Raw genomic sequence first — 20,728 nt, 5'->3', positions numbered from 1 at the left:
GAGGAAGTTATTAAAATAATTTGAAAATATAACTTAATTTTGAAATGACTGTTATCTGTAAATGTATTTTTTTTTTTTTTACCATTCTATGACAATCTGCTCTCATTTTACTTGATGTTTCCCTGCTCATTTTATATATATATATATATATATATATATATATATATATATGTATATATATATATATATATATATATATATATATATATATATATATATATATATATATATATATAGTCTGTGTGCTTAATGACCTACTGTCATTTATTCATTTATTCTCAAAATACAGCACAATACAACTTTAACTTTTGCACTGTTGCACAAAGAGCAGTTCCTAGTTTTGAGCATTCCTGAAATGACAAGCATATGCATTTCCTCATGTCCTCGGACATCTATAGCCTCTATTTAGAATAGAAGGTCACATGTGACAGGACAAATCCTTCACTCGTTGTTTTTTGTCTTGATGACCCTTATTTTTGACCAAAATTCTCTGGGTCACCCTCTCATTTTTCTCATCCTTAACTGTTTGTTCTTCCAACAATTCCATCTACAGTTCTTTAATTAATTTATTTCAATGATTAAATTCTCTCTCTTTCAGATGCTTCCCATTAGTGATCACAATGATTAAATTAATAATGGCCTAAAATTGCAATCTAATTATAGCCTATATGACAATCAGCCACTATTGTGTTCTCTGTAAAAATATAGAATATGCACAAAACATCTCAGCTACAGTATGCATTTGGAGACTATTTGCACTTCAAACAGTTTGGTTAATTTATGACATCTTATTTAATAGGTTACAAACCAAACAATGGACATTCACATCCTTTGAGAACAGTACATTTGGCACATAGTAAAATGCAAATAACGACATGACAGTGACTAATGGTAAAGATGTAAAAAAACAAAACCAAAAAAACACGTCTTATGACATACTGTACATATGAAGCTGCAAAATACAATACAAAAAAGAAATACATACACATTTATGATACTTACAGTGACATAAAACACTTGTATAATTTATATTAAAATGCACTGTACCTCTGTATATACAAATATGTATTACTTTGTGATACACAGATTCACGTTTAACCAAAGAGGTACTTTTTCATCTATTTTGCTTAAACATGTCAATGTGTTTCCTATAGTCATTTCAAAAACAGTAAAAAGAAAAAAATAAACATGTCACTCATGAAGTCCAAAATAACATTGTAAATTGCTCATCAGGGCACAGGTATTTGGCAGGTGCAGCTGTGTGAGTTTCCGTGAGTTTTGCTCCGTCGAGGCCTTTAGATGCCGGTTCAGAAGGGCACAAATAAGGCCGAACATGCTTCGAGAAAACAACCAGGCCAATGAAAAGTAAAAACCAGAAATGCAAAAAAATAAAAAAAATAAATAAATCAAAATAACCTGTAAAATATGCAGTAAAAAAGTGAAAGCCTCAAAGTCAACATGAAACGCTGTTCACAAGCCTTTTTTTTTTTGGTGATCTTATATATGAGAATAAATGTAGGACAGGAAATAAATATTATGCAACAGGAATTGATTGGACTGTGAAAAGTGAGTGTTCACAGTAAAATGAAGGTGTTTGGATGCAAGGGGTTAAAGACTTGAAGGGCAAATAAATAAATAAAAAAGATGTTTCAGAAGTTTTTTTTTTTTTTTATTACTTCGAATTACAGATAAATGGTGCTCATTAAGACCAGGACCGGCTCATTGTCCCGCCCTCATGCCAGTAAACATGTCATCAGAGAAGAGAAGAGATGTCTGCAAGAGGGAGGGGAAGTTCTTTTGATTCAAGTTTATGAGGGAACATGAATTTTAAAATAATGATGTGCGTGGATAAATAATTTATAATAAATAATATTCTGCTAAATTCCATACAAAATAAGAATTGTCAATTTTGATTTCATGGTGACTTTAAAAAAATATATAAACAATCAGTCTGGATTTCATGTTAAAGCCCGGTGTTGGCAAGAATATGCAAAACTACGAAGAAAAAATATCTAAAACAAAAACATATATAAACTTGCAATGAAATGTTTAATATGTTGCATTTATTATAAATGTGGTCATTATTTATTCTGTTTATTATGAAATGAACTGATTGGATAAAAAAAAAAAAAAAAAAAAACTTAAATTTTGCATCACAGGTTGTGAGAAAGTCTAAGGTTGTGCAATGTTTAGAATGGAAGATCATTTGTATGCATTTAACTTTTTGTTTTTGCCACAGGAGCTTAATATTTGGTCTCTTGTCTAACGAGAGTACATGAAAGACAGAGTCTGGAGCAGCTGAAATAAAGGACCTGTGCTGTAAATCACATGACCTGACAACCTACCAATAAGAAAACAAAACAGACCGACTGTAAGAAACAGTGGAAATCAGAGACATTGAATCAGAAGGTGAAATGGAGAGGGGGGAGAAAAAAAATCAACGATAGACCAACACACACACACACACACACACACACACACACACAAAGAGAGAGAGAGAATATTGCACATAACTGTTTCTCATATTCTAATAATACATGAGAATATCATAGGCATAACCATGCAGTAGATGATTAGTCTATTTTCAAAGTTCACAGGCTAACAATTAGGGTACTCAGGACATGTATGTACTGTAGACTGTAGCGACATGATTGGCTACTGTCCTGACCCGTTCATTATGATGGGCTTTGTTGCATTGTAGAGAAATCAACAGGTTTCACATCCTAGCAACAAAACAATCCAGTAATATAATGAACACACACACACAAACACACACACTAAAGAGGGACATTTTGTAACCTTACCCTCCAGTATGTACGTGCGCACACACACACACACACACACACACGCACAACACTTGTTTTGGTGACACGAGTATATGTCAATACTGCTGTTTCAAATGGAAACGGTGCGATGGTCTCATGAAAGGCAGTTCTGAGTCTGTGCATCACCTTCCCAGTCCCTGTCTCTGTGATCCGATCCCAATGCTGAGTGCTTTAAAACTCCCAATTCACACGTTCAGCAGCATCACGTCTGCAATACAATCACTGGTTCTGTACATTTGGTCTTTTTTGCATTTCCAAACGGTGCTCATATAAATGTGTTGACTTCAGTGGAACCCTGACACACTGCATTATGGGAGAAGAAATGAAACATGAAATGGCTTTCCATAAGATTCGAATGAGCTCAATCCATCTGCTTTAGTGGTGTCACACGAGCTCCTCTAAGTATAGCTCAGTGTGTTTTACATACATTTAATAAAGATTACTCCGTTTCATTTGGTGGAAATGTGTGAGGATCTGTGTGTTTTGGGGGGGTTCAGCAGGAAAAATTGTAATGCCTAACTGTCTACTTTTAAATGAAAGCATCTAATTCTTGGTGAATGATGGTCTACAGTGAGCTCATGGGCGTTCACAGCGTTCGCAGCGCACTTGTGTGCGAAGTACAGCGCAAGAGATGGAGGCTTTAGTTTTAAGACAGAGTCTCGTCACCGAAGTAAGAGAAGCCTTTGAACTCGTCCTGGTTGATTTGCTTGATAATGGCGTCTTCTACCGGGGTGAGCACCGGCTCCTCACGGGTGAAGTCCTGGTCAAAATTGTTGACGTCTCTTTTGGTTTTCTGTGAAAGGAGAAGAAGAGTTTGTGATTGATGAGAGATTTCAGGACAATAGCACACTTGCACATACAAACACAGTGGGGACTTCAGCACTCCGACTGACCCGAGAAACACTTTCCCTGCCAATGTTTCAGCAGTTACTATGCTTGTCCCATATTTCTGGCGACTGAACCAATGATGCCAATCATCTGTGAACTAATCATTCTATTGAGACGTTATTTTCTTTTCAGTGAATTGTCCAAATTGGTTTGCAAAACGGTTTGAATCAATGAATCATTAGAATCACTTGCCATTTCTCACTCGGTAAAACACAGTATCAGGATTTAAGGGAGAGCAAGCAGTGCGGTATGAAGTGGACATTCATCAACAAACAATTAAAACTAAAGGTTTCTTTTTGAGAGAAAACTTTGAGAAAATGCAGCATTGAATAAGCAGCCATTGTCCACCCATGCTGTTTTTCCGTTGTTTTTCTATTTGAACATGTGCTAGATGGATTTCTTTGAGCATTTTGTTTTAAATAATTTAAAGGGGTAGCTCACCAATTTACATTCATGTCATTCCAAACTCATAAGACTTTGGATAATCTTCAAAACACAAATTAAGATATTTTTAATTTAAAAAAAATCAATGAATCCATAAGAATCAAGTTGTTTAATCCAAGTCTTGTGAAGAGATTAAATTGATTAAGAAAATAATTAATTTAGGCTTCTATTCACATACAGTATAAACACACATACTGTACATAGGCTAAGTACCTACTCTCTTGAGTAGGTACTTATTTTGAATAAGTACTTCACGACTGCTAAGAAAGTACGTTCTATGTAGTATGAGTGTGTGAACACCAAATCTAATAGGGACATACCACATTCACCATGTTGCCCTTATCATGTGATAGACCAGCGTCAGTTGCGTCGCTTCACTGCCATTCACAAATCCGGTAACACTTTAGAATACGGTTCCTTCGTTAATGAATAACTACACAGGAACAAATGAGTAACACAATATTAACAATCTAGTAACTACTATTAACTAACAAGAAATTCTGATTAACAAATTAGTAAGTAACAGCGCACAGATGAAAGTGGTAGTTCACTATTAACTAATCAATAACTACTTTTTTTTATGCTTCCCAGAGAACTACTGTAAGAATCATGGTAACTAACTAGTAATGACTCAAGTGTTACTACATACTTCTAAAGGAATGACTAATTATTTGGATCCGTATTCTAAAGTGAAGATCACGGTAACTAACTAGTAATTACTCAAATGTTACTACATACTTCTAAAGGAATTACTAATTCTTTTAAGCTTTTGAGGTTTTTGGTGAAGTTTTAGATAGTAATTACCATAGAAGTATGTAGTAACTCTTGAGTCATTACTAGTTAGTTATCATGATTCTTACATGAAAAGCCAATCCTAAAGTGTAGAATCTTCTAATCCTTCACAAGATATTTGCACACACGTATGAAGTAGGAGACATTAATACAATCTTTTTATATACATATATATTTATATGGTATTTGGATGGCCGATAACTCAATATGTTCCAGCCGTCACCGTGACTCTGGACAATTTTCTGGCATTCCTCTGGACTGGCATTGAATCACTACAGGACAAGTAAGGTCCCGACAACTGCATTTAAAAAGCCATTTCTTTAAAATCATTCAGTTGATAAATAGTTCTCTAGGAGAGAGCATAGGCTAATTATTTCCCAAATCATAAGTCTGCTATGCTATTACATATTGATAAACCTTGTGTATTTGTTTACAGCAGTTATTAATGTTAATGTAGTGCTAGTCATTTGTCCTGCATTAGTTATTGATTAGTTTTGCATGAACTATTAATTTTCTTCAGTAGTTCTCTGGGAAGCATTAAAAAAAAAGTAGTTATCAATTAGTTAATAGTGAAGTACCACTTTCATCTGTGCGCTGTTACTTACTAATTCGTTAATCAGAATTTCTTGTTAGTTAATAGTAGTTACTAGATTGTTAATATTGTGTTACTCATTTGTTCCTGTGTAGTTATTCATTAACGAAGGAACCGTATTCTAAAGTGTTACCACAAATCCTAGTAACGTGTCCATCGTATGCACACTTCAGAATCTCGCCAGGAGTAATAGGTCATCCGGGTATGTTTTGTCTACTCTTCAATAGGTACTGTGAATTCGGACATACTTCTTTTGTCACATATCATATAGTAGGGAAGTATTCGATTTCGAATTTTTTAATTTAACCTTTATTTAACCAGGAATAGTCCCATTGAGTTACAGTAACTCTTCTCCCAGGGAGTCCTGGCCAAGATAGGCGGCCAAAAAGTTGCAAAGAAAAAAAAACATTCATACTACATGAAACATAAAAAAAAAATTACATACTACACAACAAATCTCTATACATAGACTATACATATACAAACAAGACATTTTGTTTAACTTAAGTAAATACAAACATATAATTTAAAGGGTACCTAGTTAAAAACAATTACACTGTTCAGTCAAAGTTGAGTTTTAAAGGTTTTTAAAAATATGAATAGATGGAAGTGATTCTAAATTTAAAGTGTTTTGGAGTTCATTCCAGACATTTGGTGCATATGATGAAAAAGCTTTTTTACCAAAATCTTTTTTTTGTTGATGGAATAATTAATAATATTTTTTTTGACGACCTTGTTCTGTAAATACTGTTTTGGTAAGTAAGTAAATTTGAAATGTAAATGGGTAATTTACCCATTAGTGCTTTGCCAATAAAAATCCATAGATGCATCCATATGCATCCATATAATGCATTACATATGGTTAAACACAGAAGCTTGTGCAGGGGTCACGTGATTCCATTACATGCTATATAAATATTTATATTTAAGTATATTTAGGTATTAAGTATTTATTATATAAAACTTGGATTAAACCAAGGATTATGGATTCGTTGTATGACACCTTTTCTAAGTGTTTCTTATCTGGACATTTAATGGAGGGACAGAAAAACCTCTCAGGGTTCAATAAAAAATATCTTAATTTGTGTTTCGAAGATTAACCAAAATCATGAAGGAGAGTAAATGATGACAGAATTTTCATTTTTGGATTAACCCTTTAAAATGTGTCTAGAGACAATTGCTCTCACTGATTGTTTGAAGTGTGTAATAGATACATGAATGTCAGACATACTCAGAAAATTAAAACTTTAGTTGAATTGTTACCTTTAGCAAATACATTTTTTCAACAACAACAACAAAACCTTACCCACTGTGCGTACCCTCAGATGAAATCATGCAGGTTCCCTTGTCGAAACATGCATTAACATACTTCCATCTGTTTATATCATGGATTGACAATCAGTTTGACAACTTTTCTTGGTAATCACTGGCACAGTGAAGGAGTTTCTCCTTGTTTAAAACACAACACACAAAATATATCTGTGCATGTTATTTTCCCCAACTCTTCAGACCTCTCCTTTCCTTCACACCTTCTAAGGGCTCTCATCAGCTTTGTGAGCAGGCGTGAGAATGGGGTGGACGGACAGACCCATCCTCACACTATCTGAGATGCATTCCACACACACTAACAGCAGCCAGCATGCATCTCTGTATCAAAGTACTGTGTCTGATGTGTGCTGAGAGTCCAAGAGCATCTCAGATATCCCGCTGTTCACACTACCAAAAACAGACATGTGACATAAACACTTTAAAGAACCGTAATGTTCTCTAGATAACTGCCTTTAGAGCGGCCCGTGTTTATATCTGTGGTGAACCAGCCAATATACAGAGTTAAACTGTGTCCTAACCAGACACGATGTGAAAAAGCATCAAGCGGTATATCCTAGTTCCTCAATAACAATCAGGACCCTTCTTTGCCTGTGCAATTGTGCGAATGTGACTGCACCTTAAGGCAGAATCCTAATTTAAATGGGACTTAAATAAATTAGCAATTCGGAATGCGTTATATACTGTAGGTGGCAATTTCAAAGACTCCACTCACAACTGATTCCAGTTTAGCATTAACTGTAGTTATTTATGCAAAATGAGCAAGTTGCTAAGATAACAATAAGCATAAAAAATATTAGCCTATACTCCATAGCTAGCCTGGTTAAAACCAGACCATTCTCAGTTGTAACTGAATTATGGTCTGGCAAAGCGTCATAGACAAATCATTTCCAGAGGGGCGTCACCAACGGACGTCGCGGATAGACCTAAAACCAATCAGAGTGATGAAGGAGATGACGTATGCAGAGCGGAGGAGAAACATCTCAGAGTGTTGTTCTTTGCTCGGTTTTTAACTAAAAGGAAACATTCAAATCGCTTAAAACAGACGCGATGGCTGATTCGAACGAGTGATGTTCGACGGCGGCATCCATCTTTGTAATGTAGGCTACAAAATCTGCTTCAAAATCCCAGCGCTGTCGTCATCGTGTAAAGCCCACCCCAACGTTTCTAATTGGTTGCCGCGATTTCGACGGATTGGAAATGGGCTTGAATGAGCTCTTTGCCAGACTAACTTTCAGAGCAAATCTAAATTTGCCGGAAGTTGTCTGGGTTTTCCCAGGCTACTGCATAGCAGTAAACAGCTATTTTAAACGATTCTTGTTGATATCGAATGACTTGTATTGAGCACATATCTTGCTTTTTTGACACATTGCAAAGCATTCTGTGATTGACTTCTGTGGGAAGGATAAACGCACTGTCTGCCTTCGAATTTGCAGCATAGCCATGTCGTCCACCTCGCCTATGATGCCTTAAAATGGTTTTGTAACAGAGTGACTGTCCTCAATATCTCACACATAAGGATACTCACAATACGTGGTTTGAATGGCGGCTTGATCTTCCTCTGTTCCAGAAGTACCCAATCAATCTCTTTGAAGAATGGATGCACTTTAATAGCTTCCTCCAGTCCTTGGGACACAACACAACCCAACCGCTTACTGGGACTCTTCGTCATGAACTAAACAATGGTGCGAAGAAAGAAGAAATGATTAGAGAAGAAAATATCAAAGATTTGGGCCGTGATGCTGACAGCAGACGTGTTAACCAGAAGACATATGCATTATGTTGAGTTGGGATGGTCAATGATGATGTATGTGATGTAAGAATGCATCCTGTGGAAGATGACCTGGGCTGACCATAGGTCATGTGACCACAGTGCCAGTGAGACAGATCGCAGTGTGCACGACACTATCCAAGACAAACAGAGGAAAGCTTTTCCCACAAAGCTTTACAAATAGGCAAAGGACGGCCAAAGTAAATCTTGGACATGTGAAGGAAAAAGGCGATACACACACACACACACACACACACACACACACACACACACACACACACACACACACACACACACACACACACACACACACACACACACACACACACACACACACACACACACACACACACACACACACAAATTGATGTACCCGGACACTATGGTTACATTCATACTGCAAGCCTTAGTGCTCATTTCTGATTTATGGCTTTAGATATAATTTTTTCTTGGCTATTCACAATATTTTTTAAATGTGGCCAACGTCAGATTGGAGTGTGTTCACAGTCCTGAACTGACCCGCATGTGCAAAAGAACAATAAAAAGATGACAAGCAGCACGCTGTCATGTGGAAGTAAACATAGAGGCCATTGAAGTCAACGTTTACGTGTTCATTTATAAGGTGATGTGCTGCATAAATTCGTGTGGAAGACACAGACGAGAATGATATATAATGTGTAGTTTTCCCTGAAGTTTTGCTTGTATAGAGCTGTCACTGTGATTTTTATGAGCAGTATTGGGGGTAGTGCATTACAAGTAATGCGAGTTACGTAATCAGATTACTTTTTTTCAAGTAACTAGTAATGTAACACATTACTTATAAATTTACGACAAAATATCTGAGTTACTTTTTCAAATAAGTAATGCAATTTACTTTATTTTCCCATTTATTGCCTGACACTGTCCTCATGTTGAGAGAAATCATGATTAAGTGTTGTGTGCGCTGTGTAAACATCATGGTTATTATAATTCTAGACTAAATCTGAGCCGGCATTTACTCATCTCACTTGCACAAAAACAGATTCAGTATTCCTCAAAATGAATAAAACAGTGAAATGCAAACTCAGAATATTACGCAAATCTGCAATAATTAAATATGTTAAATAACACAAATATACTTTATGTATTTAATCTCACTTTACTAATCAATGTCTTTGCTACTGACCTTCGATGATCCAATTCAACCATGCAAAAATGACTTTAGTCACATAGTTACTAATAGACAACATAGTTACATGACATGTTGAAATTTCTTCTCCTGTATCCTATTCTTCTGCAATACAGAATGACAGCACAGCTGAAGGTTTTGAGATGCGCCCTCTACAGTACAGGCGAGATTTTGTATTTCCTTCAGCCTGAGGCTTATTTATTTCACTTTTGTTGTGAAAGGGCCTTTACAACTGCCAAATCTAGAACTTTTTAAAATTAAAAAACAAACAAGCAAGTAATGCATTCCTTTTAAAAGTAACTTTCCCCAACACTGTTTATAATGAGGTCTAACACCTCACTGTCCCTCCACTGACTACCTTTGCAGGTGTCTTTTTATATATTAAAGCTGCCGTCGGCAACATTTTTTTGATCATATTCAGTGAAATCGACACTATAATCCGACAGAACAACATAAATAAAGTGGTTTTAGAAAAAACCCGAGCTTCTAACTCCACCTGGAGCGTGTTATTTGTTTTGCAAAAATCCACAGCTCCCGGATCATCGGGTCCAATCAGCGCAGGGGGGTGTGAGATCTGACTGTCAATCACAGATCGGCCATACGCCACCCCTCGCGCACGTTACAATCACATGCACACGCCTGAAGTTCGCGGAAGTTCGCGCAGTAACGAAGAGTGATGGCGGAAAATCAAGTAAGCTCATTTAGAATATAAATGACGTTAGCAATTGCAATCTATTGGTAGATTACCCAGGACAGCATACCTCCAAATACTCCATGGTGTTGATGGATGCTGATGAGACGGGCGTGTTCACTGAAAATCTGGTGCACACGCACTGACGAGCATGAACTCGGTCACGGTGGGAGGGTATTCGTTGATAGTGGGGGAGGGCCATGAGAGTTGTAAACATTCAAAATTTTGCCTAAGTCCACTCAATCTGCCAGACTTGCCGACTTCAGCTTTAACAGAGTGACCAAAGAACTACCGATATGTACTGTGACCAAAGTCTCTCCAGTCCACGCAAAATTTTGACGAACATCGATCTCGATTGCCGTAAAAGTCACTTGAATTCCGACATGACTCTTCAGACTGAGGTCACATTGCAAAACACCGGGCCTATATCTGATTTAGGACTAGGGCTGTCGCGATAACCGCAATATTGCAATACCGCGCTACTGACAGGCCAACCGCAGAGGAATGCAAGTAACCGCAGCAACCACAAACCGCGTTTTCTTTTTTCATAAGGCTACACCCTTCGTAGTTCGTACCATGTGTATTGAATTGAATGTTAAGTAAGTTAATAATGATAACAAGACTGTTTATTATGGTGATTTGTACAGAGGCTTCGTGGATTTGCCTAAAGTAACAGACAGTGAATGTGATCGACTGAGCGTGTGCGATTACCTGCGTCTGTCTTTGAAGTCAAGTCATGTATATTCGTGAAAAGGTTGCCGTTTCCAAGTAAAGCGAAATATTTGTCGTATCACCCTTTTAACGTGTAAGGGTATTTACCATGAATGGCGTCAGCGCTGGTCAGCATTACACAGCGAGAGGAAGCCGTGGGGGCAAGCAGCGAGTCACGCATTGGTCTCTATTAAGTGAAGCATTGCTGACCAGCTGAGCCTTGAAAAGTGGAGCTCAAAGTTAAAAAATAATTAACACCTTGTTTCATTACATCTATCATTTAAGGAATCAGCTTTTTGAACGTTTTTGTTGAATGATCGGTTTAATGACTCACTCAAAGACAGTCCGTTGGCGTAACAATGTAACTGCGCGCTGAGTGACAGCCTTTCAATGCGCAGAAACGCTGTTTAGTTTCAGTTACATTGTTTTTGTGAATGCTGACCACATCATAACACGCATTTATATAGCAACAAATAAATATAAATAAATATAAATAAATAAGTAAATGGCGGTAATACCGCATATTGAGCCACTCAAAATTACCGCAAGGGAAATTCCTTCACCGCGACAGCCCTATTTAGGACTGCATATGAAAGTGGCCTAAATCAGAATCGAAAAGATCAGATTCCATGTGGTTTGTGCTGTTCACACACTATATATATATATAAACAATCTAAGTCAAATATGGGCCACTTTTGCCTGCACTTAGGCACTGTAGCCTATGAGTGTAACGCAGGTAACTCTTAAACATAAAAAATGCTAAAGAACACAAGCAGTCATGCATACAAATACACACAGAGAAATGAGTCAAACAAGTCAGACAAATAAATATGAGCAATAAGCATTGACTGAAAAGACACTTCCCACTGGAATTGCTTTAATATTGCATAGTTTGTCTTAGACAACAAGATGAAATGGAGGACAAACTGGGATGACATCACGGTTTTCTCCAGAGCAGCTATAAATATAAATGAACTAAATCAATAACTTTTTTACAACAAAATGAAACATCACTGAACTTACTTAAGATGGACTGTGACGCTATTTTCTTCTGGAAACAAACTATGTTGCATTTTCCTGTTATCTCTGTAAAGCTGCTTTGAAACAATCTGTATTGTAAAAACGCTATATAAATAAATGTGACTTGACTTGACTTAACCAATTCGGACAGTTAAAACAGGAGGAACCCATGCAATGGTGGGCTGCTCATCCTGAAATGAGACCTCTGAGATTACACAATCCAAAAATCCAGCAGGGAACACAAACAATCTGTTCTTTTCCCAGAAGAAGTGTAATTTTTCTAATCTGTCATCTTCTTATGCTCTTCTATTACTTAAACACTCACGACTGTTCTTTCCAGAAGAGTGAGAGAGCAAGCTAAATGAATTCTTCGGAAAATTCCCTAAGAATGGACACGTACCGCTTTAAGAATGCTGACGGCCTCTTTGCTGAGCCACACGGGATATAGGACGTCATCATGGAGAATGGACTCAAAAAGGTCATCTTCATTATCTGCTTCAAAAGGAGGCTGACCAGCCATCATCTCGTACATCAGCACACCTAGAGCCCACCAGTCCACTGATGGGCCGTACTCAAGCTCCTGCAAGATCTGCAATGGACACATCACAACAACAAGAGAATGTCATTTGAAGCTCACAACAGAATAACTGAGGATATATCAGGTCCAGATCAAAGCACTTGTTGTTCTGTGCTGATTTATAGGGAAAAAACAGCAGTTGTCTGTGAAGTTGCGCGGTCACTGGTGGTTATTACGGTAAACTAAATATGAAAACTCATACCTGTAGATCTGAATATAATGAAAAACTAAGACTTAACTGAAAATGGAAAACACTGAAAAACTAAATCTATTTCATTGGGCAACCTTAATGAAACACACATCTGTGTTCGTAAAACCATTCTCAAGTCACATTAATTCAAATATGTCAAAATATGAAAGAATTAAAAAAAAAACTAACTGTTTACTAAGAAATTCAGAGTATCTCGGCTTGTGCTTAATGAATGAGGCTCACAATATGAAAGCTGGTGATAAACCAATCAATCAGTAAATATCTGACAAAGGTGCACTATGTAACTTTTTTGTTCAAAATTAACAACATTTAAATAATGTTTTCGTCGTAACCTGATTCACTATGGTAAGCCTATTATAAGTGCTCATATTTTAGACCTAGAGGGATGGTTTCGTAGGAAATCGCATACATGCATCACTCGCCTGTGCGTGTCTAGTCATTTCCGTAAATAGATAAACGTTGCTCCGGCTACTTTGACGGGTGTATATGGTGTGGGAGTGACATAAGTTAGTTGTCACAACGAGCGAAAAAGGTTGACATGAAGCACGCTAAATCTCAAACCTCCGGGGAATCACCAGTTTTAAAAAAAGCCAAACAAAGGAGAGTCTGCTGGCAAAAAGAGATCGCAACAGGGCTTGTTATAAAACAAGAATCAACACTGGCTTGGCTTTTCGGAGATGGCAAGAACTGAAAGATTTGAAAAGTTGTAAAAGGAGATGGCGTGTTTATTACTCAACAATTGAGTACGGTATTTTATTGAACAGATAAATTGCCATGTAGCTCTCTAACAGAGTTCATTGTAAAGCATAATCTGTTGTGAAGGGTCATGGAATTTATTTTTAAGGTACCTATTATCTATTAATAGGTATAGATACACTGTAAAAAATTATATGATCAATAAGTTATGACAACATGTGTTTTACATTGCTTTAACTCATCAAAATAAGTTAAGCAATTTACAACAATGTTATACAAGATACAACTCAGTTTTTAAAGTTAGTTGAATGACATTTAAGTTGAAATGACTTAAACATCCAAGTTGATTGCACTCAAAAATTAAATGCAGCAACTTATTTTTCCAATGTACAGTCAGCTAGTCAGCTTAAGATCCTTTCCATCTAAACTGGTTATATCTCTTAAGCCTAATAGTGAATGTCTTTTTTGGTCATGAGACAGAACACGTTTCATCTGCACACCAGAGCCAAAGCACAACCAAAACAATGTTCTTCCTGAAATTGCATGCAATTTTGTTTAAAGCAGCACTAAGTAGGAATTCCGTTTTTGTCAAACAGCGACCCCTAGAGTCGCTGTGGAGTACTTGTACTGTCGTGAATAGCACTCACGCAGAGATGGCTCGCACTCACGGCCCGATCCCCTCCCCCTGTACACCGGTACCTGTTCAGTAGGATGGACGATGTAACGAGTGGAAATAAGCTATGGCCCCTTTAAGAGCTGCGCGCGCCCAACACCACATGTATACGGCGCCGGGTTATTTCTGTTTGATGCTCATTTTATCAGAATTTTATCAGATCTGTTTTTTTGCCGTAAAGCAATTCGTTACCTCGCGAGACCTGATATCACACGATACTTCCTAACACTGAGGCTCAGGCGGTTGCAAGGGTGGTTTTGCGGCTCACAGGCACCAGGAGGGTGCGAGACGACCACCATTCAACACGAAATCAGTAATATAAACATTGTCGTATAATGATGTCATAATGGGGAGAAGCCCCGCCCACAGCCAGTGGCGATCTGCCCTATTAGCATAGACACAGCTCTGAGTGGGAGTCCACCATTTCTGTATCCTCGCTGTAGCAGATGGAGTTGTACAATGTCTGCGCCAAAGAGGCATTACAAGTGTTGTGTTTTGGGATGTACCAATGCATATAAGAGTCTCCGCCATCTGAGTCACTGGGGACATCGTGGTTAAATTTCATTATCGAAGGAAATGTCCCAAAGAAAATCGCTTAATTCTTAAACGTTTGCACCAATCATTTTGCGCCTGTTTCACAAACGAGGGGCTTTTCAATGCTGGATTTTCACAAAGGTTCTGAAAGATGGATACGCTGATTTCACGCAGCCGCCATTTTGAAATCGAAAGCGAGGCTCCGGTGGGAAGAACCCTGGAAGTACAGATAGACAACAATGCCTTGGACTACCAACCTGAAGCTGCTGCCGCAATTTACACTATTGGATGTTAATATACAATATAGGATATGTATATAGTTCATTCCTGCTTCTTTTTTTACGTTCTGAATTATATATAAAAAAATTATTTTATTTATAAATGAATTTCACTGTATATAGTCTAAAGTATGAAAGAAATTAATGTAAATTTTTTGAATGACTAATTTCTACATTAAACACAACAATACGCCATCGCATTCGCGACTCTCCTATGATTAAAGGCGACACTTCCGGTTTTCTTCCCACCGGAGCCATTTCAAAATGGCGGCTGCGTGAAATCAGCGTATATACCAACGCTTCGTGCCCAAACTTAAGATCCAGACAAAGTAAGTATCACATCTCATATGTTGTGAGTCCTTCCAAATTTTCTTTCTGAAAGAGCTTGCTCTGTACGGCTAATGTTGCTAAAGCTGCCATTGTCTCTGCCTGTTTTCACTGATGCTACCCTTACGTGCTATCAGAATTATCGCAAATACAAGTTTTTCTAGTTAAAAATTGATCATGAACGCCCTTTGAAGTCGCCCACTTGAATGGAACAAGCTCGTAATCTCAACTTCAGAAGTGGGAATTATGGCATTTCTGACAGCACATGAAGGCACCAGTACCAGAGCTATGTCGTTATTTTTATCCCGCCATACTCACCGTCTGCGTAATTCATAAACACGCATTTGTTATGCACAGTACAGTCAGATTACAGGTGACTGAACATATAAGGCTAAACTGAGAGTTTCTAAAATGTTTAGTGTGTGAGATTGTCCTGTTTTGTTGTTGCCGGTGTGCCAGAGAATGAGCTCTTGAAGCTCCACCCTCTTCTTGAAAGGGGGCCGGGAACACCAGCTCATTTGCATTTAAAGGGACACACACAAAAACAGTGCATTTTTGCTCACCCCCAAAAAGTTGCAATTTTAACATGTTATAAAAATGATCTGTGGGGTATTTTGAGCTAAAACTTCACATACACACTATAGGCACATCAGGGACTTATTTTACATCAAAAAGGGGCATAATATGTCCCCTTTAAACAATATAAATAATAATATTTTGATGAGAACCAAGCAGTAGAAAATGAGACTATCGAGTGTTCACTGGGCATTTGTGTCTGTGAGAGTGTGAAATACTGTACCTCTGGGGCAATATAATCTGGTGTGCCACAGAATGTTGTGGTCGTGATGCCATCCAGGATTCCCTCCTTACACATGCCAAAGTCTGCCAGCTTACAGTGACCTTCTGCGTCCAACAGAATGTTGTCTAGTTTCAAATCCCTGCAAAGAAAATTTAAGCAAATGTAACAAACAGCAATATAAACCCATACGTATGTAGCACGTACTAAAATGTTTGCATTACGTGAAAACCGGCACACAGGGATTTCTGTGAAGAATTTCGTGAAGGTTAACTTTGAATGAACTTAAACATCTTTATCTTTAAAACACACCTATCTTTATTATTTTTGCTTTTATTCTCATCTCTGCTTTGCATACATTTTGATCCTCTTAACCATAAATTGAAATTTAATAAAAGAGCAAAACATCTTGCCATCTTAAACATCCTGAAATAACTGATGCATGATTTAGATTCTGGATGTCTCTCTCTATCCAAATATTAAGCAACACTTGCAACACAGCAGGTGAATCATTTACCGACACTCATATCCCCTGATATTAGTTTGATCAAGCGGACAATAATATCCTGATGTCCGCCTGTGCACACGGACATCATTTTAGTCAATAAAAAGGTCAAAGTATCGAGCCTAAGTTTTCACATTTCATTGAATTAATATTTTAAAAGCATTTTTTCTTAGCTATTGAAATTGAATAAATCAAGATACAGAGATGTTCACGCAAAACTAACTTTGATATTTGAACTGTATAAAATAACATTGAATCACAATTCTCTCAGTTGCGCATATACAGTAAGACTCAGAAACTTGCACCTGAAATTGTTCAACTTTAAATGTAATAGTACTTTGAAGGTCTTGATAGACAGATTGATTGTTCACACTTAAAGTTTGTCAATTTCCAGCAGTGTCTATAGTTAAAAACATATTGCTTGAAGGCAAAGACTGATAAGATGTCTCATCACTAGATGACCATAGTGAGGTGGAGGTGAATAACATTACACTAAAATAGATTTAATTGGATGTAAACAAGTCAAATTCATTGCAGTGTAAAAGAAAAGTACCATCCATTCTTTATTCTTTAACACTGCAAAGAGTAACACAGTAAATATTTTAATATGAAAACCATATTTAAATGTACATATTCTGATTGTGTGAAAAATTGTCATCAAATGAAATTGATTAATCTCTAAACAGTGTACAATACATACTGTATGTTAAATTCAGAACAACAGTGAAGCATTTAATTACAGTGAATTAAAAAAAGTATGACACTTTTTTTAATGCAGTTTACTAATACTCTGATGAGAGTTATTTGACATGCAGTTGCAAAGTTACTTATAGTTAGTAGAATGTCTAAAGTGGACCATTGAAATAAAATATAAGTTTAAAAAATGTCTGGCCAGATTGCAGGAGTATTTGAGCACTCGGGATGGGGCTATACAAGACAAAAAAAGTTTGAGAAACACTGGTTTATTGGGCTTGCTCTACTATTAAAGACTCTGGCACAGCATGTACCCGTGGAGTGATTTTAACCAGCACAAGAGGAAGGTAAAGAGAGACAGAGAGAGTGAAAAAAAAGAGAGCGAGATGATAAGGTGCCACTGATGAAAGACAACAAGGAGTTGGATGAAACCAGTCGGATTGGGGTTTGATGGTTGATTGCAACAAGAATGTCAACATCACTTCGCAGGATGTCATTCAGTCAAAGGTGTTTTCATAAAACCATCCTCACTGAAAGGGAGGGGAGCGTCGGAACCCTTACGCAACTGTTCCCTTTCAGAAAGGCACTCTGGTGCTCGGCACGTTCCTGTTGGTTTGAAAAGTTGGCGAGAGGGGCTTCATTCCTCTCTGTCTTTCCCCACCAAAAGTGTTCAATCACTTTTAACATGCAGAAGTGCGGGAAAGAAACAGCTTTTAATGAATGTTGGAAAGATGCACGGTGAGAGACCCACTTCCCAAATTTAAGATACACTTCTTGATTGAGGACTTAAACTGATATTTGTTATTAATGACCCTACAAGTTTGATTAAACCATCAAAATATGAGGAAAATATTTTAGATGTTTTTATATATTGGGTAAGAACAAAACAGCAAACTTGGTTAAGATATTAATCTGACAAAAACCCTATACAGGTTTTATTTTACTGCAAAAAAAAAAAAAAATGCATAGAAAAACAAAACTCTTAAAAAAGCATGATTATGCAACATGCTTACAAAATCTGAAGCTAAATTTGACTAATATTTTAATAAAGAGCAAAGATGTCAATTTTAATCGGCCGGACATCACTTTTGGCTAGTTTTCACATCATTTACATGGGCTACTTCCATTTGAGATTTACTATCATTTCAAAGTGTGTAAAAATAGTACAATAAAGAATAATTAGGTGTGTGTAACCTTTAGTGTAGGTGCACAAAAAGAAAGGGGTAGAAAGTTCATGAGACGTGAAGGGCTGCTCTATTGTCCTCTACCCACATTAGCTTCTACATCACAAGATGTTCCAGAATTGTCCATCTCTCCATCTGTCTCTTTTTTTCTCTCTCCTACAGTAGTCTACTTTCCAACGCATCCTGGTCACGTCGCTCTTCCTCTCTTTTCCAAGAAAGAGACTTTAATTCATCAGTGAGTTTCATTTGTTGATATAGATTATATGACATTGCTACATTGGCAGCTCTTATCTGTCCCCTTTGAAGAGCATGAATGGTGAATGCTGCTCTCGTTTTCGCATTTATTTTCCAAGATGTTAGGTAACATACTCTTTGTTTTTTCCAGAGTTGGATTGTGACTGTCTGAGGTTGCAAGGTGAGGCTTTGTCCAGAGGCAGCCCTTGCAATTTCGGAGGCCTGTTTCAATGAAAACAGTTGGAGGCCCACATATGAAAAAAAAGACAGACAAACATTTCATGCAAAGCAACTTCACTTATCTCGGTTATACTCAACAATTTGATCTTATATTTCATTTGTAATAGTCTATTTATAAACGCATATAATCTACTACTATCTACTAGTGATGTATGTCTCGAGACCGGTCTTGGTCTCGAGACCGGTCTCGAGACCACTTTTACGTGGTCTCGGTCTTGTCACGGCCTTGACGGTCTTTGGTCTCGGTCTTGTCTTGGTCTCGGACCTCTCGGTCTTGTCTAGGTCTCGCTGTCTCAGACCGACATAGTGGTCAGGGGATTGAGCAATACAATACTACAATATCCACGACGATATCCGCAATGTATTGAAGCGCGCGTCCGAGTGAAGACAGTGCGGTGCGCGCGAGCCACGCGAGAAAACACTGTATCCGCGCCACTGATCGCAGCGGCAACGAGCACTTTGATCACTTGATTTAAAAAACACATATCATGTACAGTTTTTGATATATTAATATTTAGTAAAACACATATCAGTGACATGATGGGTTTTACCTTCATTCAGGAGATTTTGGGTAACTGCACAACTGACAGATGACTTTGAGCGCACCGCCAACGGTGTGTGTGTGTGTGTGTGTGTGTGTAACCATAGCGACAAAAACGACCAACTTTCGGATCCTGCACTTAAGCCTATAATTTCGTTTTTAAAAATATAATTATGTATTTAAAAGTTGCAGAATGGATTCATTTGGAGACTTCGAAATCAGCAGAGATAGGCAGGCAAATGCAAAACAACATTTGACAAGTTATTGCTTAGCTTCAACACTAATGTTTTTTTCCCCTCCGGTCTCGACTTGGTCTCGGTCTTAGTCTCGACTTGGTCTTGGTCTCGACTTGGTCTGTCTTGGTCTTGGTCTTGGTCTTGTCTTGGTCTCGATACCATCTGTGTCACGGTTCATGGATTCAGTGACTCGCCCTCGCTATGTGTGTGTGTGTAGTACGAATGGGCGCGGCTCGTCAGCATTGCTCGTTATCCTCGCTGATGAGCTGATTTAGCGCCAGCTGTGTTGAATGAGAATGTCCTATATATTGTGTGTCATATCGTCCTGTCTTTGTCAGATGGTTGTTGAGGTTCTCGGAGTTCACCTGTGTCTCTCCTCGATCTAGTGTTTGTTCCTGTGCTTTGGATTTATTCGGTTTGGAGTTCTTCTGCCTTTTGACTGTCCCTGATCAACGGTGGATACCGTCCTGTTCTGAGTTTTCGCGGCCTGACTACCGTCTGTACCTGTTCCTCGGATTCGTTCCAGCACAGTGGTTATCTTCTGGTCCTGATCTGTCTGCCCACGGAGACCTGCGCTATCGAGTCTGACTTTCATCATCCTGCCGGCATATTCGTCCTAGACTACTGCTCTCTCTCTGTGTTTAAATAAACACCTGTTCACTTGCAATTGAATCTACGTCTGTTCTTTATCCCCGTGACAGAACCATCTGACCATTCATGGATTCAGCGAGTGCGGAGAACGTCGGGCAGATGGTGGTCGACAACAACGCCCGCA

General features: G+C 37.8%; 1 protein-coding gene and 1 long non-coding RNA gene across 3 annotated transcripts in view; both read right to left on the bottom strand.

Moving 5' to 3' along the window:
• Positions 1-790: 790 nt before the first annotated feature.
• On the bottom strand, positions 791-3,096 carry LOC130106385 (uncharacterized). Its single transcript, XR_008809712.1, has 2 exons — positions 2,000-3,096; positions 791-1,924 (listed from the first exon to the last, which is right to left on the bottom strand). It is a non-coding gene; the product is annotated as an uncharacterized LOC130106385 (long non-coding RNA).
• Positions 3,097-3,313: 217 nt separating this feature from the next.
• prkceb (protein kinase C, epsilon b) overlaps positions 3,314-20,728 on the bottom strand; it is a 114,784-nt gene continuing 97,369 nt past the window's right edge. For both annotated transcript variants that reach the window (XM_056272471.1, XM_056272470.1), the window contains exons 12-15: positions 16,324-16,462; positions 12,629-12,817; positions 8,396-8,542; positions 3,314-3,618 (exon numbers count right to left, since the gene is read on the bottom strand). In XM_056272471.1, coding sequence (XP_056128446.1) covers positions 3,472-3,618; positions 8,396-8,542; positions 12,629-12,817; positions 16,324-16,462 — 622 coding nt within the window. In that variant the 3' untranslated portion in view covers positions 3,314-3,471. The remainder of the gene's footprint in view (positions 3,619-8,395; positions 8,543-12,628; positions 12,818-16,323; positions 16,463-20,728) is intronic.

Source organism: Rhinichthys klamathensis, unplaced genomic scaffold (assembly GCF_029890125.1).
Source record: "Rhinichthys klamathensis goyatoka isolate OS25496 unplaced genomic scaffold, OSU_Roscu_1.1 h1tg000338l_1, whole genome shotgun sequence".
Lineage (NCBI taxonomy): Eukaryota > Metazoa > Chordata > Actinopteri > Cypriniformes > Leuciscidae > Rhinichthys > Rhinichthys klamathensis.
This window is presented reverse-complemented; position numbering and strand designations above follow the sequence as displayed.